Below are 20253 nucleotides of genomic sequence, written 5' to 3'. Positions count from 1 at the left end.
CTTCCTCCTCCTCGCCGGGCAGGGGCCGGCGCTGCGGCGAGAGCAGCAGGGAAGGAGGCGTGCGGCGCCCGCCCCCACCCGCGCTGCCCGGAGCCGGAGGCGCAGCCAGGCGCTATCGCAGCCTCATCCCGGCGCTCAGCGCAGCACCGAGCCCGCCAGGTGGCCCTTCCCTGCGCAGAGGTGGCAGCGGCAGGCGGCATGACGGCGGAGGAGATGAAAGCGGACGGGGCTCCCCTGGAAGGGGTGGACATCACTCCCAAGCAGGATGAGGGCGTCCTCAAGGTACAGGGCGGCTGTTCCCCATCCCCACCCTCCGCACGAGCTCGGAGGGGACCCTGTGCCGGCGGGGAGCGGGGGCATTCCTCGTAGCCTGCGAGCGGGTGCTCCCCGGACGCCCTGGCCCTAGCGGGCCCATTGTGTGGCCCGCGGGGAAGGGGCCGAGGCGGTCCCCGGGTATCCAGGCAGGGCTGGCGCAGCGCGGGCGATTAAACAACAGCGGCGGAGGGCGGGAGCGCGCCCCGGCTGCGCAAGCGCTGCCCGGCTGGCTGCGGGGGTTCCCCGCTCCTCCCGGCGGCTCCCCGCTCCTCCCGGGGCCAGCCAGGGCCCGGGCTGCCCGCCGGGAGAGCTCGGGGTCACGGGGGGGCTGTGCAGCGAAAAGGCGCTTCCCTTGCCTTTGGGCTTTCCATCGCCGTTTAGGGGGAGATGCGGGAGGGGCGGCGGGCCGGGCTCTATGTCCGGCTCGCAGCGTGGCTTGTGGGGGCCCGGGTCCATCCCCGCCCCCCCAGCACGTGTCCGGGGCCGGGAAATAAAGATGGAGCCCCGGCAGGGCACGTGCGCTCGGTGCCCGTCCCCGCCATGCCCGGCCCGGCTCCCCTCAGGCCGCGGGCTCCGGGCCCCCCCCAGGCCCGCGGTGCGCGGTCCGGCGCTCGGAGCGGCCTGGCCGCCCCTCGGTGCCGCCGGGCCGGCGGCCGGGCAGGGCTCCGGGTGGCCGGGCAGGTCCCCAGCAGGTCCCCGGCGCGGCCGAGGCGGAGCGGCTGCTCTCCTTTGTACTGGGAAGGCAGGCGATAAGGGCAGCGGGATTTATACCGTGAGGGGGAGTTGTGCGAACTTCCTCTGTCAGACGTTGCCTATTTCCATATCTCTAGAAACTTCCTTAGGCTCTGCTAAAAACTTCAGCGATTATTTAGAAGCGTTATTCAGCCGCAGTAAAATTTCGAAGTTACGCTGTTCAGGAGAAAGGGGCGCCACAGCAAAGGCAAAATTCTGGGTTTAACCTTTAGAGCCTTCTGAATTCTGGGTTCATTACGGAGGCGCTGTCTCCCGTTCAGGAGAGTATTAAGGGAACAGATTGAAGATGTTGGCTGCTATATTTCTGCTTTTCCGTGTTTCCTGCTAGCATGTTTAGGTGAGAATTTTTGGGTTTTGCACGTAGTACAGTATTAGGTCAGGGTTCTCATCTGCATGGCTGCCCAGGTCTCCCGCAGCCCAGATACCTTGAGCGTGGCAGAAGGGCAGTGGGGTCTGCCCGATTGATGCAGTACCTGCTTTTTAATGATGGAGAAGCAGCAGGTGTTTTTTGGGTTGGTTTTTCTGTCGTTTTTTGTTTGTTTGTTTGTTTGTTTGTTTTGAGGAGGGGAGTAGAAAACACTAGCAAACGAAGTGAGGTTGTGAAAATCACAAAAATTGAGATTGTGACATGGTAAGTAAAATACTGTAGAGGTCACAAAGTCCAGCCTTCATAGATTTTATTTTTACGTAATTGCTGGAGTGCAAAATGCATGTGCTGAAATCAGGCATCTAGCTCTGAACTAACCTACACCAATTTTGTACTGGTATTGTTGCAGGGATTCCAGGAGTGTGTTTATTTGCTCATTAGCTGTATATCAGAATAGAATCCACAGTTTTTTACCTGATATTGCTGAATATACTTGGACAATTCCTAGAATAAGTAATTAAGTTTGGAAATAAACCATTTGAAATGCCATATGAGCTGAAAAATCCTGTTTCTTCATCTGAAAAGGAAATGCAAACCTTACAGAAAATAGTATTTCCATATTCACAAGTGAAACTTCAGTCTTTTCAAAATGGAACAAATGCAAAAGAATAAATTGTATCAGTAATGAAAATGAGATATTTGTTACTGTAGAGTACCTTGATATGGCACTACAAGAATATAGCATTTGATGAAGTTTAGTAAATTTCCATTAAACACGTTTTTTCAAAATTACATCAGACTGGCTGCTTTCAAGTGCTAGTTTGCATCTACTTTATGCAGATTTGCAAATTGCATCTGCTAAGCATGATGTAGGTCAGGTTGCTTACCTGATTCATGTGCTTTTCTTATACTTCTCTGTTTCCTTATTTCTGTGAGAGTGGTTGCTTGAACTTTTGCCTTCCTTGGGGAGACATCACAGATTGGTTTTGTAATACTAATAAAGGCCGTGGTGCTGGTGCAGGGTTAAAGGGATGGTGTTCTGTATGAGGTCAGGCATCCCTTTTCAGGTTGAGCATCCTTTCCTTAAAAAACAAGCAGCCAGGATTTTTTCTAGGTTATGTTTGTTTGTGGGGGTATTTTTTGTTTTAGGCTTTCAGTGAGGTGCTCTCAGTCGAACAGAAGCTGTCGGTGGTGAAGCTTTGGTTTTGGATGGAGGGCCCTGGCATTTCAGCTGGATAGTCAGTCACAGGGATGGTGGGAGGCTAGGTGGGAGATTGACTGTGGTGGGTTGCAGGAAACTGAAATTTGTGAAGGAGACTCCCAAAGGTCTGCCTCATTCAGTGAAAAACATGATGGATATAGAAGCATGACATTTAAAGGAGGGATGCCCTGTAACTGCCCTTGGATAGATATTTATCTTCTATAACAGAATGTTTTCCAGGTCTCCATGATACAAGCAAATATGGTCCTCCATTGGTCCCCTTTTGCCTGGCTAAGATAATGCAGAATTTTGGCTTAGGGCTAGCTGGTTTCAATCTATATTGGGAAAAATTCAAAATTCTAATCTGAACTTCGGGAATCCTGTTATGGGCAAGGCCTCATATCCTTGCATGTGAGATATGTCACTATTATTCTCTGATTTTTTATATGCTTCAAATGAACACCAGAGAGATTGTCCCCACTTTCTGGATAGTATAGATTCTTTTAATACTTGTCTTGCTGGGCAGGCTGGGGATTTTCTTCTCCCTAAGAAGAAAAGCAAACCCTTGTAGCTGTATGTGAGACGAGGGTGCTGATGATCCGTGTCAGAATTGTGGGGAGACAAAATTCTTGCAATAAATAATTTTTAAGTGTTACTCTGTAGGCTGATGGAACTAACCTGCATGAGGTGAGACACTGCTAACTGTTAAACTGCCTGGTTGAACTCGAATAATTTCAGATTACATGTTGGAAAAGACTTTGCAAGGAAAGAACCACCTTGTTCTCTTGTTTAAGTGCTTTGCCTAGAACACTGAACTGGGGCGTGATGATACAGAGGTGATGAGGCAAATGCTTGAGTAAAGAAGAAAAAGCCCTGCCTAATGCAGAGATCTGTAAGCTGATCACAACTGTTGCCTGTTAAATTCTTGTATCACAGCACAGCCATCTTGAGGTTCTGCATTTGCAGCGCCGCTAATCTGCAGAAAGAACAGCCAGTCCATTTCCAGGTGACTGAAAAAAACCTGCAAATCCTTTGTCTGCCAAGGATGATAACACACACATCTAGGTATTTGTGATTCGTGTCCAGTGGGCAGGCAGGCTTGATTTCTGTGATGTTAATGCTGGTTGCTGTTTTCCCCAGGTTGTCAAGAGAGAAGGCAGTGGGACAGAGTCTCCGATGATAGGTGATAAGGTGACCGTCCATTACACGGGGTGGCTTCTCGATGGCACAAAATTTGACTCCAGTCTGGACAGAAAAGACAAATTCTCATTTGACTTGGGGAAAGGTAATATTTTGTGTTTGGTACTGATCAGTTTTGGTAATAATCGAGACGGGATTTCCTTGTGTGGCTCCTTTGCTTTTCAAAACTGCCACTTAAACTTGTTTTCTCTTAAACTTGTATTCTCTTAGAATGACCCCATCAGAATGTGAGATTTTTGTGAATGAGAGAACTGTGTAGCCCCTTAAAAGAAGAATTCACAGGCCTCAGACAAAGTACTCCAGGAGAACAAATCTGACCTGAAATGTAGATATAAGGGGCAGTTAAATAGCCAGAATATGCATTTTTTTGGTTGGGTTTTTTGGGGGGCAGACCTCAGTTCAGGAGTGCTTAATTGTGACAGGGTACACAGAGGCAGCTGTCTTATGATGAAACACACTCTCTTCTCCACAAAATTCTCAAGTTAACCCAAATATGAGTCTTTGAGCAGTGCATCTCTTCATTATCAAAATATTTCATTTTTTGAAAATCTGAGCATCGTTATTTCTGCAAATCTTATTACTCAATCTTGTATTCTTCCCTGGAAGTTTCTTACCTTCTTCTTTTTAAAAAAATAGATAATACCTCCTTTTTAAAAAGAGGTAAGTTAATTGTACTTCAATTTGAGATGATATTAAGTGTACCTATTAACACAAGACTAATAGAAAGTCTGCTTGATGAGTCAAGAGGAGCAGCAATTAGGACAGCTTGAGTAAGAGAGGGGAGTTTGTTACAGCTTTTCTTCCTTTCAAAGGAATGCTACTATTTTCTTCCCCCTTTCTGTTACAAATGTGTGCAACTTTTAGTTACCACTGGTGCTGTTCTTTGCCAGCTGATAAAAGTATGAACAGAAAAGGCTGTTGGTTTGGATTGTTTTCAAAACAGGAGCAGGCAATCTCTCACCCTAAGGCCTTCCTCTCGGAAGAGTTTATTGTTACTTCCTCACACTTGGGACTGTGCCAAGCACTTCAGCTGGTGTCTCTGTTCTGTTATTCTGTGAAAAGAGTTGTTACACCTGGAATGAAAAAATGTTTAGGCTAAATTTGGGTCCCTGGGAAACTTTAGAACTTTATTAGGCTTAAAACTGATGTACATAAATGAGAGTGAGCACAAATTCTTCAGTATTTCTGCTGCCTTAGCTTTTGTATACTAAAACTGATAATGCTCAGTTTCACCTGATCATGCCTTTCATGTGTGATTGGCATTTGACTTGTACAGGTGAGGTGATCAAAGCATGGGACATTGCTGTGGCCACTATGAAGATTGGTGAAATCTGTCGGATTACGTGTAAACCAGAATATGCCTATGGCTCAGCTGGGAGCCCTCCAAAGATACCTCCCAATGCTACGCTGATTTTTGAGGTAAGTGAGAGATGGTCACTAGAACTGTATGCTTGAAAATATGTGTGAGGCAGTATCCTTTCAAAACAGGATTGTTACATTTTCTAGGGAAAGTAACATTGTCCATTTTGGGTAGCATGGACAAAATTTTAGTCTGGCTGCCACTGCTCTGTAATGGCTCAGGTTTCCCTTCTCTTTTTATAACACTTGAATGATCTTCAGTGGTGAGTTGTAATTTTGCAGTTACTGGGTGATTTGCAGCAGTAAAGTGCAGGCTGGGAGGGCAGACTATTTCAGTGATAGACTGAATGGTTAAAATCTTTAATAACTTCATAACACTCAGAGTAATGATATATTAAATGTTTTCAACTACCAGAAGAGCAATTAATGCCCTCAATAATATATTTTTATACTAACTTGTGTTTTCTTTACATTAACATTACCTCTTATGAGCTATTTCAGGGAGAAAAGAGGTAATTGCCCCATGTAAACTGCTGGAATACAATATTTGAACAGCCCTGCAATTATGAACTCTTTCTGTAGAACTGAGCATTTCAGTCTGCCTTAAAGCACCATAAAACCAGTTTGTATTTAGGTTGCTGGTTCATTGCCAAAGTCTCTCTGTGCATCCATGCTACACTGATCAGTCTTGCCCCCATAGATGAAATCCTGTGCACTCACTCAGTGCCTGTGACAGACTTGGCAGTCTTGAGTTTGGCAGCTGGGTAACCCAGTTTGACAACTCACATGGCCAGCTGCTCTCCTGGAGCAGAGCTGCATGTCTTGGTGAGCATGGAGCCACTTATCCTTGGTGTCTCTCAGCCTCACCAGGAGAGGAGAGATTTTATTTCCTACTGACCTTAAAAACAATTTTCCCCCACATCTTCCTCCTCCTTCCCCAAAGGGGGGTGGAAACAGCAGCTGTCTCTTGTGTGTTATTTCAGAAGTGAGAATGGTTGCTCAGAATGCTGAGACTTGTATTTGATTTTTCCATGTAGGATGACATTAAAGCTGTTCTGAAGCATACCCTGACAGTCTCAACAGGGTTTAAAGAGGATGGATTTTTCTTACTGTTGAAACAGATCAATTTGCCAACAATTGTTTCAAAATAAATTCTGCCTGAGAGAAGGCAGACTCTTAAGTGTAATTTTTAAAGTTACTTTGCTCTAAAGCACTTAATGAATGGAATAGAATCCTACAATTGGGGGCATAAGGAAAGCTTTAAAATTGATGATTGCTCTGAGATTGAATGTTTTATCTACTATCTGAGAAAGGTGAAAATAGCTCACGGAGTTATTCAAAGACTGAAAGTCCGTTTAGATTTTATTGGAAGCAATGAGCATCTGTTAAGAAGGGTAAATTATACATAGAGTCATTTAGGGTGGAAAATACCTTCAAGACCATTGAGTCCAGTCATAAATCTGACACTGCCAAGTCCATCACTAAACCATTAACCCAACCTCTACACCTAAATACCTCCGGGGAGGGTGACTCACCCACTTCCCTGGGCAGCCTGTTCTAATGCTAATATCCATTCTAAACCTCCCCTGGTGCACCTTGAGGCCATTTCTTCTTGTTCTGTGACTTGTTACTAGGAAGAAGGGACTGACCCCATCTGGCAACAGCCTCCGTTCAGGGAGTTGTAGAAAGTGAGAAGGCTCCCCCCAAGACCCCTCTTTCTCTCCAGGCTAAACACCCCCAGCTCTCTCAAGCAGCTCCTCGTGGGACTTGGGCTCCAGACCCTTCACCAACTCTGTTGCCCTCTGGACACACTCCAGCACCTCAGTGTTCTTCCTGAACTGAAAGGCCCAAAACTGAACACAGGATTTGAGGTGTGGCCTCACCAGTGCCTAGTACAGGGTGACAATCACTGCCCTGGTCCTGCTGGCCACACCATTGCTGATACAGGCCAGGTACCATTGGCCTTCATATAATTGGATATTGAGTTTGCTTTGCATTTGGGTAGTGTATTTGCATTTCTTTTTTTTTTTTTTTTTTTTTTTTCATGGACCTGTGAGTAATAGGATTAAAGATATATTCTGTGTGAAGGATTAAAAAAATATTGCTAGCAGGTAGTGTCCACTAAGGGATGACATTTACTCACTTTGAGTGCATCAAAATTGAGACCATTATTTCTGAAAAGTAGTGTCATGTAGAGCTGTTCATAAAGAGCATTTTCTTACCTAGAAATCTGGTGTTATTCATGGCTTAGTTGTATTGGATCAAACTACCCATGGTGGAGTGCTGTGTGCTTCTATGCAAGTGATACCAGCTGTAATCAGGGCTGAGCTGATGATTGAAATGCAAGCTAAAAGCTCAAGGCCTTCTACCTAGGCAGCACAGTGGGGCATTCTTAAGGGCTTAGCACTACTACGCAGGATGCACGTGGACAGCAGAAAGCAGAGAAATTTGTATTGTCCTTCAACAAGAGGTAATACCTGACATTGGGGTAAATAAAAGTATTTTATTTATCTGCAAGATGGGATTTGGTCCATCAGGCTGCTCCTGAGTCCATCCCCCACAGTCACCCAGGTTATTCACTTCCCACTGGGTTTTTCTTGGTGCTGCCAGTCTGGTCCTCCATTTTCTGGGTGTGCTTTTAGGTAAAAGTAGTGTTTCACTCATGAGTCTTGATATCCCCTCATGCCTGCCTGGGCAGTTAGGTTGAAGGGAATAGGGGAGGAAGGAAAGGACCAAAGCTGCCTGTGATAGTTTTGTGCTTTCCTAACAAAATAGCCTGAGGCTCACTGGCTGCAACAAGTAAGTGGTGCTGGGTGTGTCCTGACTGGGGGTGTGGGTTGGAAATTAGATCCAGGAAATTTTCCCAAGTTCTACTAGGTTGCAATAGTTTCTGGCTAGTATGACTCTCAAGCAGCTAAAGTCTCTAAGTTTCCACTCTTTTATTTTTACCTAGGTTTACTTTTTATTACTTCACACAGTATCAGCAGGGTTCTTTTGCAAGTGCCTATCCCCATACCAAATTTTTGCACAAGTTGCATTACAAAAGACCCTCTAGAACTTACATCTCTTAAATCTTAAAGAGATTTTTGTACCTGTGTCGTCACACCAGCATTTTATATGATAAGAAGTAATGCATGTCCTCTGATTTGGAAGTTCTTTTCTTTTTTGATCTGGTAGTGGTTTTGTTTTTTCTTTCTCATGATTACTGTTGCTGAGCAATATTATTAGATTGCTAGATTATTCCATAGAATAGTATTGTTCAGGCTGGGAAAAAAAAAGGGGGGGAGGTACACACACCTGTATGGTCATCAGTAGGATGTTCAGGAATTACTTTTTTAAGACTGACTGAAGAGAAAGACCAGAATATTATTTGTTACTAGGTATCAATTAAAATAAAAAGTGGAAGTACTGGTGGATATTCAGTGCCTTTTGCATTCCACTTATCTCAAGTCCAGTGTCAGAAACCTTCACAGCATTAGCTCTGAACTTTTTTTTTTAATGAGGTAGTCTAAACAATGCTGATTATAATGACTTGCTTTTTTGTGCTTGGGAGTAGTTTTCACTATTGTTTTACTCAAAAATAGGATATGATTTTTTTTTCCTTCACTTCATAGCAGCCAGGAAAGTACCTTTTGTAACTTTTTCTGTGTTGTTGTGTTACTCCCACTTGAAACTATGGTTTACATTTACTTGGGAGGACATGTGAAGATTCAGACTGGATACTTGTCTCCTACTTGAGCACTAGTTCTTAAAAATCTAAAACAATTTGTTGCAGCAGAGGGTTATAAGTTTCAAAGATCTCTGGAGAATAAATCCTGTGAGTTACTAAATTGGTCTAATAAGAATAAATGCAAGGCTATTCTTCCCTCAACAGATAGAACTTTTTGAGTTCAAGGGGGAGGACCTCACTGATGAAGAAGATGGTGGCATCATCCGAAGAATCCGTAAAAAAGGAGAGGGCTACTCCAGGCCCAATGAGGATGCACTTGTAGAGAGTAAGTGTGTTGTTACAAAAATAGTGAATGGATTTGCAGTGAGGGATGACAGAACCTTTTCACAGCCTACAACTGCATGTCCTGAGGGACAGGAATACATGGCTTCTCTTTTCTGTACCAAGTAACTTAACAACCTAGAGTAAGCTTTCCTTCTCCTGTTTCTAGCAAGGTTTACATTTTCCAGCAGCAACTGTGTTTTCTGGTGATACTGAATCTGTTGAAGTGCTTATCTGATGACAGAAGGTGATTGAGTCTCATAAAGTATTTCCATGTGCTAAGGAACAAAAGGGGAAGTCATTCTGGCACTTTTTGTCAGAGTGGAAAAAACAAACACTTAAATGAACAACAAAAAAAGAGGGGTTGTTAAATTGAACAGCAGAAGTTCTGTTTGCTGCCAGTAGCTGCCACGCCATAGGTAGCTGCTAAAAGAGAAAAGACTGTTCAGGAGGAGGCTTTGGCACTTGTGTGTGTGCTGCCTGCCTGTGTGGAACTCCCTGTGCACTCCGGGGTACTGCCCACTGCCATACACTGCATTCTGATTTCTCTCTGCTGTTCTGGTTTTTGTTACCAGTCCAGTTTGAAGGCCGACACGGAGATCGTGTTTTTGACAAGCGGGAATTGCGGTTTGAGATTGGAGAAGGTGAAAACTTTGATATTCCTCATGGGCTGGAGAAAGCAATTCAAAAAATGGAGAAATCAGAGGAATCTGTGTTCTATCTCAAGCCCAGGTATGCTGTTTCTGGTGTTTGATACAAGAAAGGGCTTATACTAATCATCTGGCAAGAAGGAACTATTTCATTATAATACCTTTAAGTATTTTTTCAGCGCTGTGGTAAAAACCTGGATCAGCCCCAAAATTTGATGTATGAGAAGTATCATGCTTTGCCACTTCATAGTGAAGCAGTAGCAGTCCAGACGAAATTAACTAAAGTCTCTGTAACATTGACCTCTAAATATTTTTGAAAAACATTGCTCTCAAACTTGGATTTTTGTGATCCCTCTTCATGACTGATTACTGTAAAACAGTCCATATGTAGACTTGGATATAGGCAGAATTTTCTCTTTTCAATGAGAACACATCTGAAAGAAGTGGAGTTGCACAGATTGTTTTCATTAACCTTTAATTTATTTCAGTTTTTATTTAATTTTTTTTAAACTGTAACTAAGCCTGATGGGAGCAGAAAAGGAAAGCAATCTGATCTAGAGGGTTTTCCTGCTAATATGCAGCTCTTTCTAGAATTGCATAGCAGTACCTTTCTGGAAGCATTTCCTGTTTACCAGCTGGTTAGCAGTGTCTTAAGTGTACAGCTGCTCACCCAATCTTGGTCTTTATTCTCTTTGCTTTTCTAAGAATAGAACTAAAATACAGGTGCTCTGAATGCAACATTCAGTTTCAGACCATAAATATTAAATATGGTAGTTGCAATTTGAAAGTTGGTTGTTTTGATTTGGCTTTTTTTTTTTATGAAGGGATTACTTGCTTTTCCTTAAAGTTAACTAAAAAACTAATAAAATAATACGAGTTGCTAAAAGATTAATGAAGTGAATACTAGCTTTCTCTTACTTTCTTCTACCTTGTCCCCTTGTCCTTGCTAAGTTTAGAATTGTATCTAGAATTCTTCAAGCCTTTGTCTTGTAATAATAATTTATGTGCATCCCAAATTTGCATGGGGTTTTTGTCTCCCTCTTCCTATGTAGCAAATGTAGCTCGATGGATAGTTTTGAACTCTTCTCTTATTTATAACTTTTGCTTCTCCCTCCCCACCCCCATTTTACAGCTATGGTTTTGGAAGTGCTGGGAATGAGAAATTTAAGATCCCTCCAGATGCAGAGCTGCAGTATGAAGTGAAACTCAAAAGCTTTGAAAAGGTGAGAGCAAGAGATGAAATCCCAAAGAGATCCGGGGCTGGGGGAAGAAGTGGGAGTGCGGCTTAAACGATGACAATGGAATCCCTGAATGGTGATGTGAAACAAGGAGGCCACTGTTGCCAGAGATGATGCTGACATGCTGGGAGCTCTTGGCTGAAATGGTCCTTATTCTTTCTGTATCCCTGTCTGTTGCCATCTCTCGTGCTCTGGGCTGGTTTCCATGAGCAGTGCAAAGCTCTGCTTTGCCAGGCTTATCTCAACTGTACTGTTAGTGGGAAGCACAATAGCTACTTGATTTCCCTAGAAGTTGTGTTGAAGTTGACTGGAAGTGTTCCTATTTGGGTAGGCTAAGGAGTCCTGGGAAATGAACACAGATGAGAAGTTGGAACAGAGCTCTATCGTGAAGGAGAGAGGCACTCAGTACTTCAAGGTAAGTTACAGTACCCAAGTAATAATAGCATTTCTTGGTCTGTGTCATGATAATAAACATATTTGATAATAATAAACATCATTGGTAATGATGTTTACAGCTTCTGTAATTTCTGAGTGGTGTTCATTGTATTCTGTGAGATTCTACAGGGAGAGCTGAAGGGGAATGTGTCTTAAAAAAAAGAAACTCGGTTGGATTATTCAAAGAACTAACTGCAGGGAGCTGTCTGTTAGAGCTGTTTGCTCTGTCTACAGATAACACTGTAGGGTGTGCAGTATTTCAGTTCCTGCTGTGGGCCAGTGCTATGAGTGAACAACATTCATTTGGGTAGAGATGTGTGGAGAAGCTGTTGAAAACAATTTCAGTAGCTAAAGGAAGAGTTTCCTATTATCTTGGTATTGCATGTTGAGAATTCCCCATCTTCCCTTATTTTTGCATCATAAGTTGAATATAAAGGTAGGAGTTCAGTGAAGTATCAATGCTGGCATATATCCCTAGCTCTAGTGGGGAACCTGTTAAGTATTCCTAAAGATTTTCTGATCCTGTGCAGGAATGGCTCCCAGAAGTAGTGTATTTTGGATGATAGATGTTACTTTTTGATGAAATGGGGTTTTTTAGATGTATTGCTCAAGGCAGGCAAAAGGGTCAAGAGGGAGATAAAAGTTCCTATGATGAGCTTTGTGATAATTGAGCTGCCTTGTTTACAGGAGGGGAAATACAAGCGGGCAGCATTACAGTATAAGAAGATTGTGTCGTGGCTGGAGCACGAGTCGGGACTCTCCGAGGAGGAGGAATCAAAAGCCAAAAGCCTGAGGCTTGCTGCCCACCTTAACTTAGCTATGTGCCATCTCAAGCTAAAGGAATACTCCCAGGCTTTGGAGAACTGCAACAAGGTAGTAGGAGTTGATTTATTCTTAAACTGCACAAGCAGTCTGACAGTTTGTCTTGCTTTAAACATTTTAGGGACAACAGGCCAATGTGGTGTTTTCGTCTTTCTTACCAGCTGTCATTTGGGTAGTACGGAATTTTTAGTGCACTCAAAATATCCAGCTGATTATTTTCATAATTAGTGCCCTTTCAACATCTTTTACTAACTTGCTGCTACATTGAGAATATTCAAGTATTTAGGAATAAGGAACACTTGAAATGTGGTGAAGGTTAATAGTGTTGGCAGAGGTCTGTCAAAGAGCAGGATTACTCCCTGACTAAATCTTAGACTTGCTGGTTCTCTTGTCAAATAGCCTATATTAATTCTCTTTGTATTTCTACTGTACTCCACTGACTTTATTAGTAAGCCCTGACAAGACTCATAAGCCTACATCAGAAGGTACAGTTCCTAGCAGTCACTGATGTTCTGACTGCATATAATTTTTATAAAAGAATAAAAATTACTGAACATGACTTTGGTTTTTGTGAATGCAGGCACTAGAACTGGATAGCAACAATGAAAAAGGCCTTTTCCGGCGAGGAGAAGCTCACTTGGCTGTCAATGACTTTGAGTTGGCCCGAGCAGATTTCCAGAAGGTGATACAACTTTATCCAAGTAACAAAGCTGCCAAAGTGCAGCTGGTGACTTGTCAGCAGAAAATCCGGGAGCAGCATGAGAAGGAGAAGAAGATGTACGCCAACATGTTCCAAAGGCTCGCAGACAAAGACATAAAGGTAAGCAACACTACTCTGAACATGACAGGAGGTGGTGTCATGTGTTAGACAAGGAACAGTGGTTTAAGTACTCACCTTGCTTCTTATTACAGATAATTATAGCAGGAGAACACTCAAGTAGAGCACTGCTTTGGGGAGCAGGGATGGAACTCAGAGTGCCAACAGTCAAAATTATTAGGCCATCTTGTTTGAACAGGAAAACCAGGAGTACCAACCATTGCACAGAAAGCTCTTATCTATTTCAACTGGATTTGCCACAGACCAGTGTTAATCAGAAGGCAGTTGAACTGATGAGGTGCAAACAAGACAATGTTCTAGAAGTGGAAAAAGCACCTGTTCCTCTAGAATCTGTTGCAAAGAATGGACTTTTCTGGTGCCTGGGGTGCCCATCTAGTGAGAGCTTGTGTCTGTCCTACAGAGGGTGCTGAGCACCATCTTGCTTCTCACAGACACATTAGGATGTGGTTGATGGTCTCCATTACAAATGTCACAGATTATGGATTGTCAGAAGATTGATTATTCTGCTGTATGGATGGTTTTCTTCATAAGCTTTCACTAGAATTTTAGTAAATGCTAGTTCAGTTAATAATGGCAGGATGTGAGTACAGGTTCTAACAAGATTGTATTAGGTACCAAGAAACATTTCAGGTTACTGGTGAGAATCACATATCCTAAGACAACCTTCTGGGTTTTTTTTACTTAAATCTGATGATCTGGAAGGACAAGATGAACCTGTAACTTCTCTGACAAATCTGAGGTTTATGTCAGACTCAAATTTCGTCAGTAACAGTGGGGAGTAGAGAAGTTTGTATTTTATGAGGTTATTTTCACCTTTCCAGAATATGCATGGAGAACATACAAAATTGCCTGATACTGGTACATTAATTTCCTTTGGTTAACTGTGTCATTGAGTCTTTCCAGAAGCATGATATCCTCAGATGAGTGTATCCTGACAGTTCAGCCATTTCAGACTGTCAGCTGACAATTTCCTACATGAAACGCTTCACTTTCTTCTCTTTTTGGCTAAAGCAGCCTGATGTCAACAATCTTTGTGTATTGAAGCATAAAAGAAGGTATTCTGTCTGTCCTTCTAGACAGTGATGTAAAGTCACAGAGTGTCTTAATTTTTAATAAAAAAATCTCAGAAATATTTTTCTAAAAAGTAGAATTATTTCACTGTTGGACATCTTCATTTCTGAAATTGCAGGATTTAATTGCCAGCTGCCAGGTTCTGTTGTGAAGGGTCCTTTAGGTTAGCACAGCTGCTGGGAATTTAGCTTCCTCCACTAGGTGTGGGATACAGCAGGATCTGTTGAAATAGGAAGAGTGGATTGCTGAAACAAGCTATACCCACTAAAACTTCAAAAGCCTTAAGCTTTCTTCAACTCCTAAGACAAATAGTTGGAGTAATAGAGTAACATTCTTGGCAAAAGGCAGACTTATAATCTTTGCACTATAGACTGTTTGGGATATTGGAAAAACATTGCACTTAGTTCCAATTTCCCTATCTGCTTTGGATAACATCAGTTTGAAGTTGTAGAATGCTTTAGGTTGGACTCCAACCAAATTTAAATGGAACATTATTGTTTGGCATCTAACACTGGACACAGGATTTGAGGTGTGGCCTCACCATTGCTAAGTACAGGAGGACAATCCCTGTCCTGATCCTGCTGGACACAGTATTGCTGATACAGGCCTGGATGCCACTGGCCTGGTGAATTCTTCCCAACCAGTTAGATGATCTTGGGAATGTGCAACGTGCTGGTTTTGGGGTTTTTTTCCTCTGAGCCATCTGGCTTGCTTTAAACGGATATGGTTTTATATAAAATGGGAGTGATGGAACTATAAACTGTAAAGGATCTTACTCCCTGTGCCAGTCTTGAGGTGGTTTCCTTGCAAGAAAAGCTTGTTTTCCTGTTACTGCATTTATAGTGTTGCTTTTCTCCAGCTCCAACAGTGTCAGTTTAGTGGTGGTGTAGTAGAAGTTCAAAGTTCTGGAGAAGAGAGTTTGTTTACTAAAAGTCTTCTGATTTGTAAGAAGATCGCTTGGACTGCAGTTCTGATGCTCCTGACACAGTCTGTTAAATTCAACAGCCACTCTTGCATCAGTAGTTCCTTTCATTAATTTGAAAAGTTCACATATGTAAAGTGTGAATTTTTGAAGGTCAGGGTGTTTATCACCTTATCTTAAGCCTAGGATTGGTAGCTAACAGATTTTCTGTGGAGAGAAGACTTAACTCTTGTGTGCTTTGTGGAATGCTTCTAAGGATGAAAAACTGACCTTTGATGCATGAATGTTCTTTTAAATGTGGTTTTGTGTTGTAGCCAAATTGATGTAAGATTTTAAGGATTCTGCCCATTTCCCCTTTTCCCCATTCTGCTCTCCCAGCATTGTATGCTTAAGATTTTGCTTGTTTTTGTTTGGTTCTCATCTAAGATTATCATAAAACAGATGGCTCAAGATGCTGGGCTGACAGGTGGAATAGCAATTCCATTGCACTAGATTTTGAGATGAGCTAGCCAAGACATTTTTACGTCCCCTTACTGTGCTTGAAAATTACTGTAAGGTCAGGATGTGCTGGTTATGTCCTATTGTAAAAGCTGGCCTTGGAGCTCTGACCTCATGGCTCTGCCTTCCACACCTTTTTATGCGGAAGATGCACAAGGAGAGGGCTTTAGAGCAGCCACACTGTCAGATCATATCTTCTTCCAGTTTAGCTCTTGCACAGGACATCCAAATCACTGTTGTTGAGTTTGAAGTGTCTCTTCACAAAACCTAGTTGTCCAACAAAGATGATTCTTACGCTGAGTGCTAGTGTGCCTCATACAAGTTGGGTCAGGGTAGGCCATGGCAATGGCTGAAAATTAATGACATTAATATTGAAGCAGGGCAAAAGCAGTTCCTGCAGAAGCTTCATAAGTGAATTTCATTTAAAGGACTTCTAAGAAAGTGTTGTGTGGCAAGTGGGTGCAGGCTACATTAAGAATCATAACCACCTAACACCAGAACACCTGAACATTTTTGGTTTCTTCTGGCTGAAGATAATATCTTAATTCAGTCTGGCAGGGTAGATGAGCTTTCCAAGGAATAAGAATAAAACAATGTTTTTGCTACATATTTTTGTGTAATAATAATTTTTGTAAATTTTGTATAATGTATTAATATTTTTCTTTGTCTCTCTATTTAGTCATCTGCTACTCTTCAGACAAGCCACACTGAAGATGCAGAAATGAAAGATGCGCAGAATGGAGTTGAAGATAAATCAGAAGTTGAAGCAGAAGCATAAGAAAACCCCTATTCCATTAGTTTTGTAAATGAAATAATTTCCAGTGAATTAGACCTTTATTTTTCTACCTGGTTGGATAGTGGCTTCAAGGGAGCAGAGGCTGAAGCCACCATGCCACAGTCAGTTGCAGCTTTATGTGGCTGTTCAAGAAGCTGAGTGGCAGCATAAATCTGGCTTAATCCTAGTGACTTTATTTATTCATTCAGCCTCTGTTACTGTTTGGGTTCTGTCTGGATTTACTCTGCTTGGTTTATTTGCATTTTCATAGAATCATAGAATGGCTTGAGTTGGAAGGGACCTCAAAGATCTAGTTCTAACTCCCCCTGCCATGGACAGGGACACCCTTCACTAGACCAGGTTGTTCAGAGCTCCATCCAGCCTGGTCTTAGACACTTCCAGGGATGGAGCATCTACAGCTTCTCTGGGCAGCCTGTTCCAGTGCCTCACCACCCTCAGAGTAAAGAATTTCATCCTAATACCTAATCTTAACATGCCCTCTTTCAGTTTGAAGCCATTGCCCTTTGTGCTGTCACTACTTGCCCTTGTAAATAGTCTCTCTCCATGTTTCTTGTAGGCTCCCTTTAAGGTACTGGAACGCCACAGTTTGGTCACCCCAAAGCCTTCTTTTTTCCAGGCTGAACAATTCCAGTTCTCTCAGCCTTGTCTCTTAAGGAGAGGTGCTTCATCCCTCTGATCATCTTGGTGGGCCTCCTCTGGACTTGCTCCAAAAGGTCCATGTCCTTCCTGTGCTGGGGACCCCAGGGCTGGATGCAGTGTTCCAGCTGGGGTCCCACCAGAGTACAGGGTGAAAATCCGCTCCCTCCCCTGCTGCCCACGCTGCTTTGGTTGCAGCCCAGGTTACAATTGGCTTCTGGGCTGTGAGTGCACATTGCCAGTTCATGTCCAGCCTCTCATCCAACAGCACCCCCAGATCTTCCTTGGCAGAGCTGCTCTGGATCTGTTCATCCCCCAGCCATTATTGATACCAGGGGTTACCCCAGCCCAGGTGCAGCACCTTACACTTGGCCTTCTTGAAGCCTCATGAGTATCACATGGGCCCACTTCTCAGGCTTGTCCAGGTCGCTCTGGGTGGCATCCTGTCCTCCAGGTGCGTCAAGGGGACTGCTCAGCTGGGTGTCACCTGCACATTTGCTGAGGGTGCACTCTACTCCTTCATCCATGTCATTAGCGAAGGTAATAGTAACACTGGTCCCAGTATGGGCCCCTGAGGGACACCACTTGTCACTGGTGTCCATTGGGGCACGGAGCCCTTGACCACTAGCCTGTAGATGTGACCATGCAAGCAGTTTCTTACCCATCAAACAGTCCCCCCACTGCATCCACCTCTGTCCAATTTAGAGAGAAGGAAAATTACAGAAATGAAGGTAAATGACACCTGTAGCCCTTCCCTTGCCCACTCGTGGAGTCACTACATCATTGAAGGCCACTAGGCTGCTCAGATGGTCCTTGCCCATGGTGAAGCTGTGCTGGCTGTCCCTGGTCACCTCCCTGTCCTCCATGTGCCTTAGCATAGCATCCAGGAGGATCTGTTCCCTGATCTTCCCAGGCACAGAGCTGAGGCTGACAGGTCGGTAGTCCCCGATTTGTCATCGGTGTTTTTCTTTCTGGTTCCAGCTTACTTTAATCCCAGGTTCTGCTTTCTAAATTTATTTCCTTGATTTGCTTCAAGTAATCAGCTTTTTTCAGGAGTCCTCATGCGAGACTTAAGAACAAATTGGCTCTCCCAATTCTTCTGCCTTGGGATCGCCCTCTTTCCCCTTGTTCAGTAGGGAGTCCCTTCCATTAAGTTTTGTAGCCTTTCTTGTATGCCTCCTCTTTGCAAATTGCTGAAGGTGAAGACTGTGAAGTCACAGCTTAAGTAATAAAGCTCCAATTAAACTCAAGAAAACAGAACTTTTCGTGGGTTTTTATTGGAATTTGCACAGAATTGAGAGAATATACTGTTCTTTGGTTCTGTTTTCTTGTCTGCATAGCCAGTGTCCTGATTATTTTTCTCTGTTGTTTGTTCATTACCATAAAATAGTCCCATGATATTTGATACAGTATTTACCCATATATTTGCAAAAAGGAAAAATTATGTTGCTGGAAACTCTGCATAAAGCAAGTCTGTAACCTGTGCATAGAGATTGTTCTATGTTCATATTGCTACCTTCCTCTTCACCCCACTGCATTGTAAAACTGGACCAGAGGGGGAAAAAAAAAACAACAAACCAATACATCTAAAAGTGACTGGCTTTGAAGTGAAAGTAAAGGGATAATGGCTTACATATTACAAATACTTTTAATGAACTACAAACTCCTGAGTGATTCTAATGTCTGCTTACCCAGATCTCACAAGAAAGCTATTACTCAGTATTCTGCTTCTTTCTGCAGTTTGTGTGTCTTGTTTGGGGGTGGGTGTGCTTTTGAATTTTGTGGGGGCTTCTGGTTGGGGTGGGCTTTTTTTGTCTGAAGGCATGGAACATAGTACTCAGCTGTTGTTTATCCTATCATGTGGTGTTAAATTCAGCATCTCCAGTGTCCTGTTAAGAGACAGGGGCAGAAGGGGCATTTTTTTTTTGCCTGCTCTGCAGAAGAAAGGTAGAAAATCTGTTTCTCTCAGATTAAAATAAATCGACTTTTTAATGGTGAGAAAGATGTCTTTGCATGGCATGCCATGGGCTGGAATTTGTGTGTATATTGCAGAGAGTATCCCTGTTCTAACATGTAATAGAATGTGAATTCCTGGTCTCCTTTGCTGAAAGAGAAGTACTGTGTAAGCACTTGAACTCGTGGGGCCTGGGGGAGTTCCACTATCTGTCCTGCAGCAGTGCGAGCCCAGCTTGGGCCCTGGAACTGTCACCAAGCAAGGGCTGCTTGGAGTGCTGCCCTGCCCCAGACACCAAATTCAGCACCTGCTGCTGGGTTGGAGCGTGGTTAGAGAGCTGGGAGCTGCAGTGCTCTGGGTCTCATGGGGTGGGTGGGAGAGGACAGAGGCAAGAGAGATGCTTGGGAGGTCACTTCACTTAAGGAAATGCTGATTTCATTTGCCTGATAAAGCCTTGGGGTTGCCAGGTAATGGGGGTGATTTTCATGAGCTCTGACTGTAGTAACAGCCACTTGTATGTATACAAATTTATACCAAAGCACTACCCCCTCTTGTGGGAAACAACACTGTGAATGTCAGCTGGGGTTAGAAGAAGGGATTTATAGACCTAGAAAAACAGTTAAAGGGGACAGGAATGCCAAGCCAGAGTACTTATTAATCACATAAATACCTTGATTTGTTGCTAATTATTCCTGGAAATACAAGCCTCTGTGGCTTAAACTGGTTTTGCTGCTAAAGCATAGAGCCAAGTCCTAATGAGAACTTTATAATTGTTGAACAGCAGTTTTCAAAAATCTACAGGCATGATAGTTGTACATGTTTCTGAAAGCAAAAAGTGATTTCTGTGGCACATTATAAAAAAATCTAGTCAATGGTGCATCTGTTGTTAAGTGTGAGCAGTCTTGAAAGTACCACTGTGCCCTTGTTGTTACTACATAAACTATGAAGTGTTTGAGAATGTAAATCTGTTAAGGACACTAAACATGCCCTGTTCAGGCAGCTGAACGGATGTTCTGTGCTGTCTTTAAAAGTGGGTCTGGTTGCCGGCAGAAGGTGGCAATACTGGTATTTGTGAGTGAGGTCATGCATGTAAACTTCAACTATAAACTTCGTTATGTATGTCCTTATAGAGGAAAAAAAAAAAAAAAAAGAAAACAATGCTTGAAATAAACAGTTACAGTCCTGACTTTGTAACCCACACCCGTGT

The 20253-nt window shown here is 43.2% G+C and overlaps 1 protein-coding gene across 1 annotated transcript; it reads left to right on the top strand.

The window, feature by feature from the left end:
- The first annotated feature begins 80 nt into the window (after positions 1 to 80).
- On the top strand, positions 81 to 20246 carry FKBP4 (FKBP prolyl isomerase 4). The gene is made up of 10 exons (XM_063148634.1): positions 81 to 282; positions 3777 to 3921; positions 5113 to 5255; positions 9070 to 9190; positions 9762 to 9918; positions 10969 to 11059; positions 11406 to 11489; positions 12197 to 12382; positions 12912 to 13151; positions 16340 to 20246. Exons 1-10 carry the CDS (start codon positions 199 to 201, stop codon positions 16436 to 16438), a joined length of 1350 nt encoding a protein of 449 aa, XP_063004704.1. The 5' UTR covers positions 81 to 198; the 3' UTR covers positions 16439 to 20246.
- Positions 20247 to 20253: the final 7 nt, after the last annotated feature.

The sequence above is a fragment of the Melospiza melodia genome, chromosome 2 (assembly GCF_035770615.1).
Source record: "Melospiza melodia melodia isolate bMelMel2 chromosome 2, bMelMel2.pri, whole genome shotgun sequence".
Taxonomy (NCBI): Eukaryota; Metazoa; Chordata; class Aves; order Passeriformes; family Passerellidae; genus Melospiza; species Melospiza melodia.
Note: the sequence above shows the minus strand (reverse complement) of the source record. Positions and strands in the feature narration are given on the sequence as shown.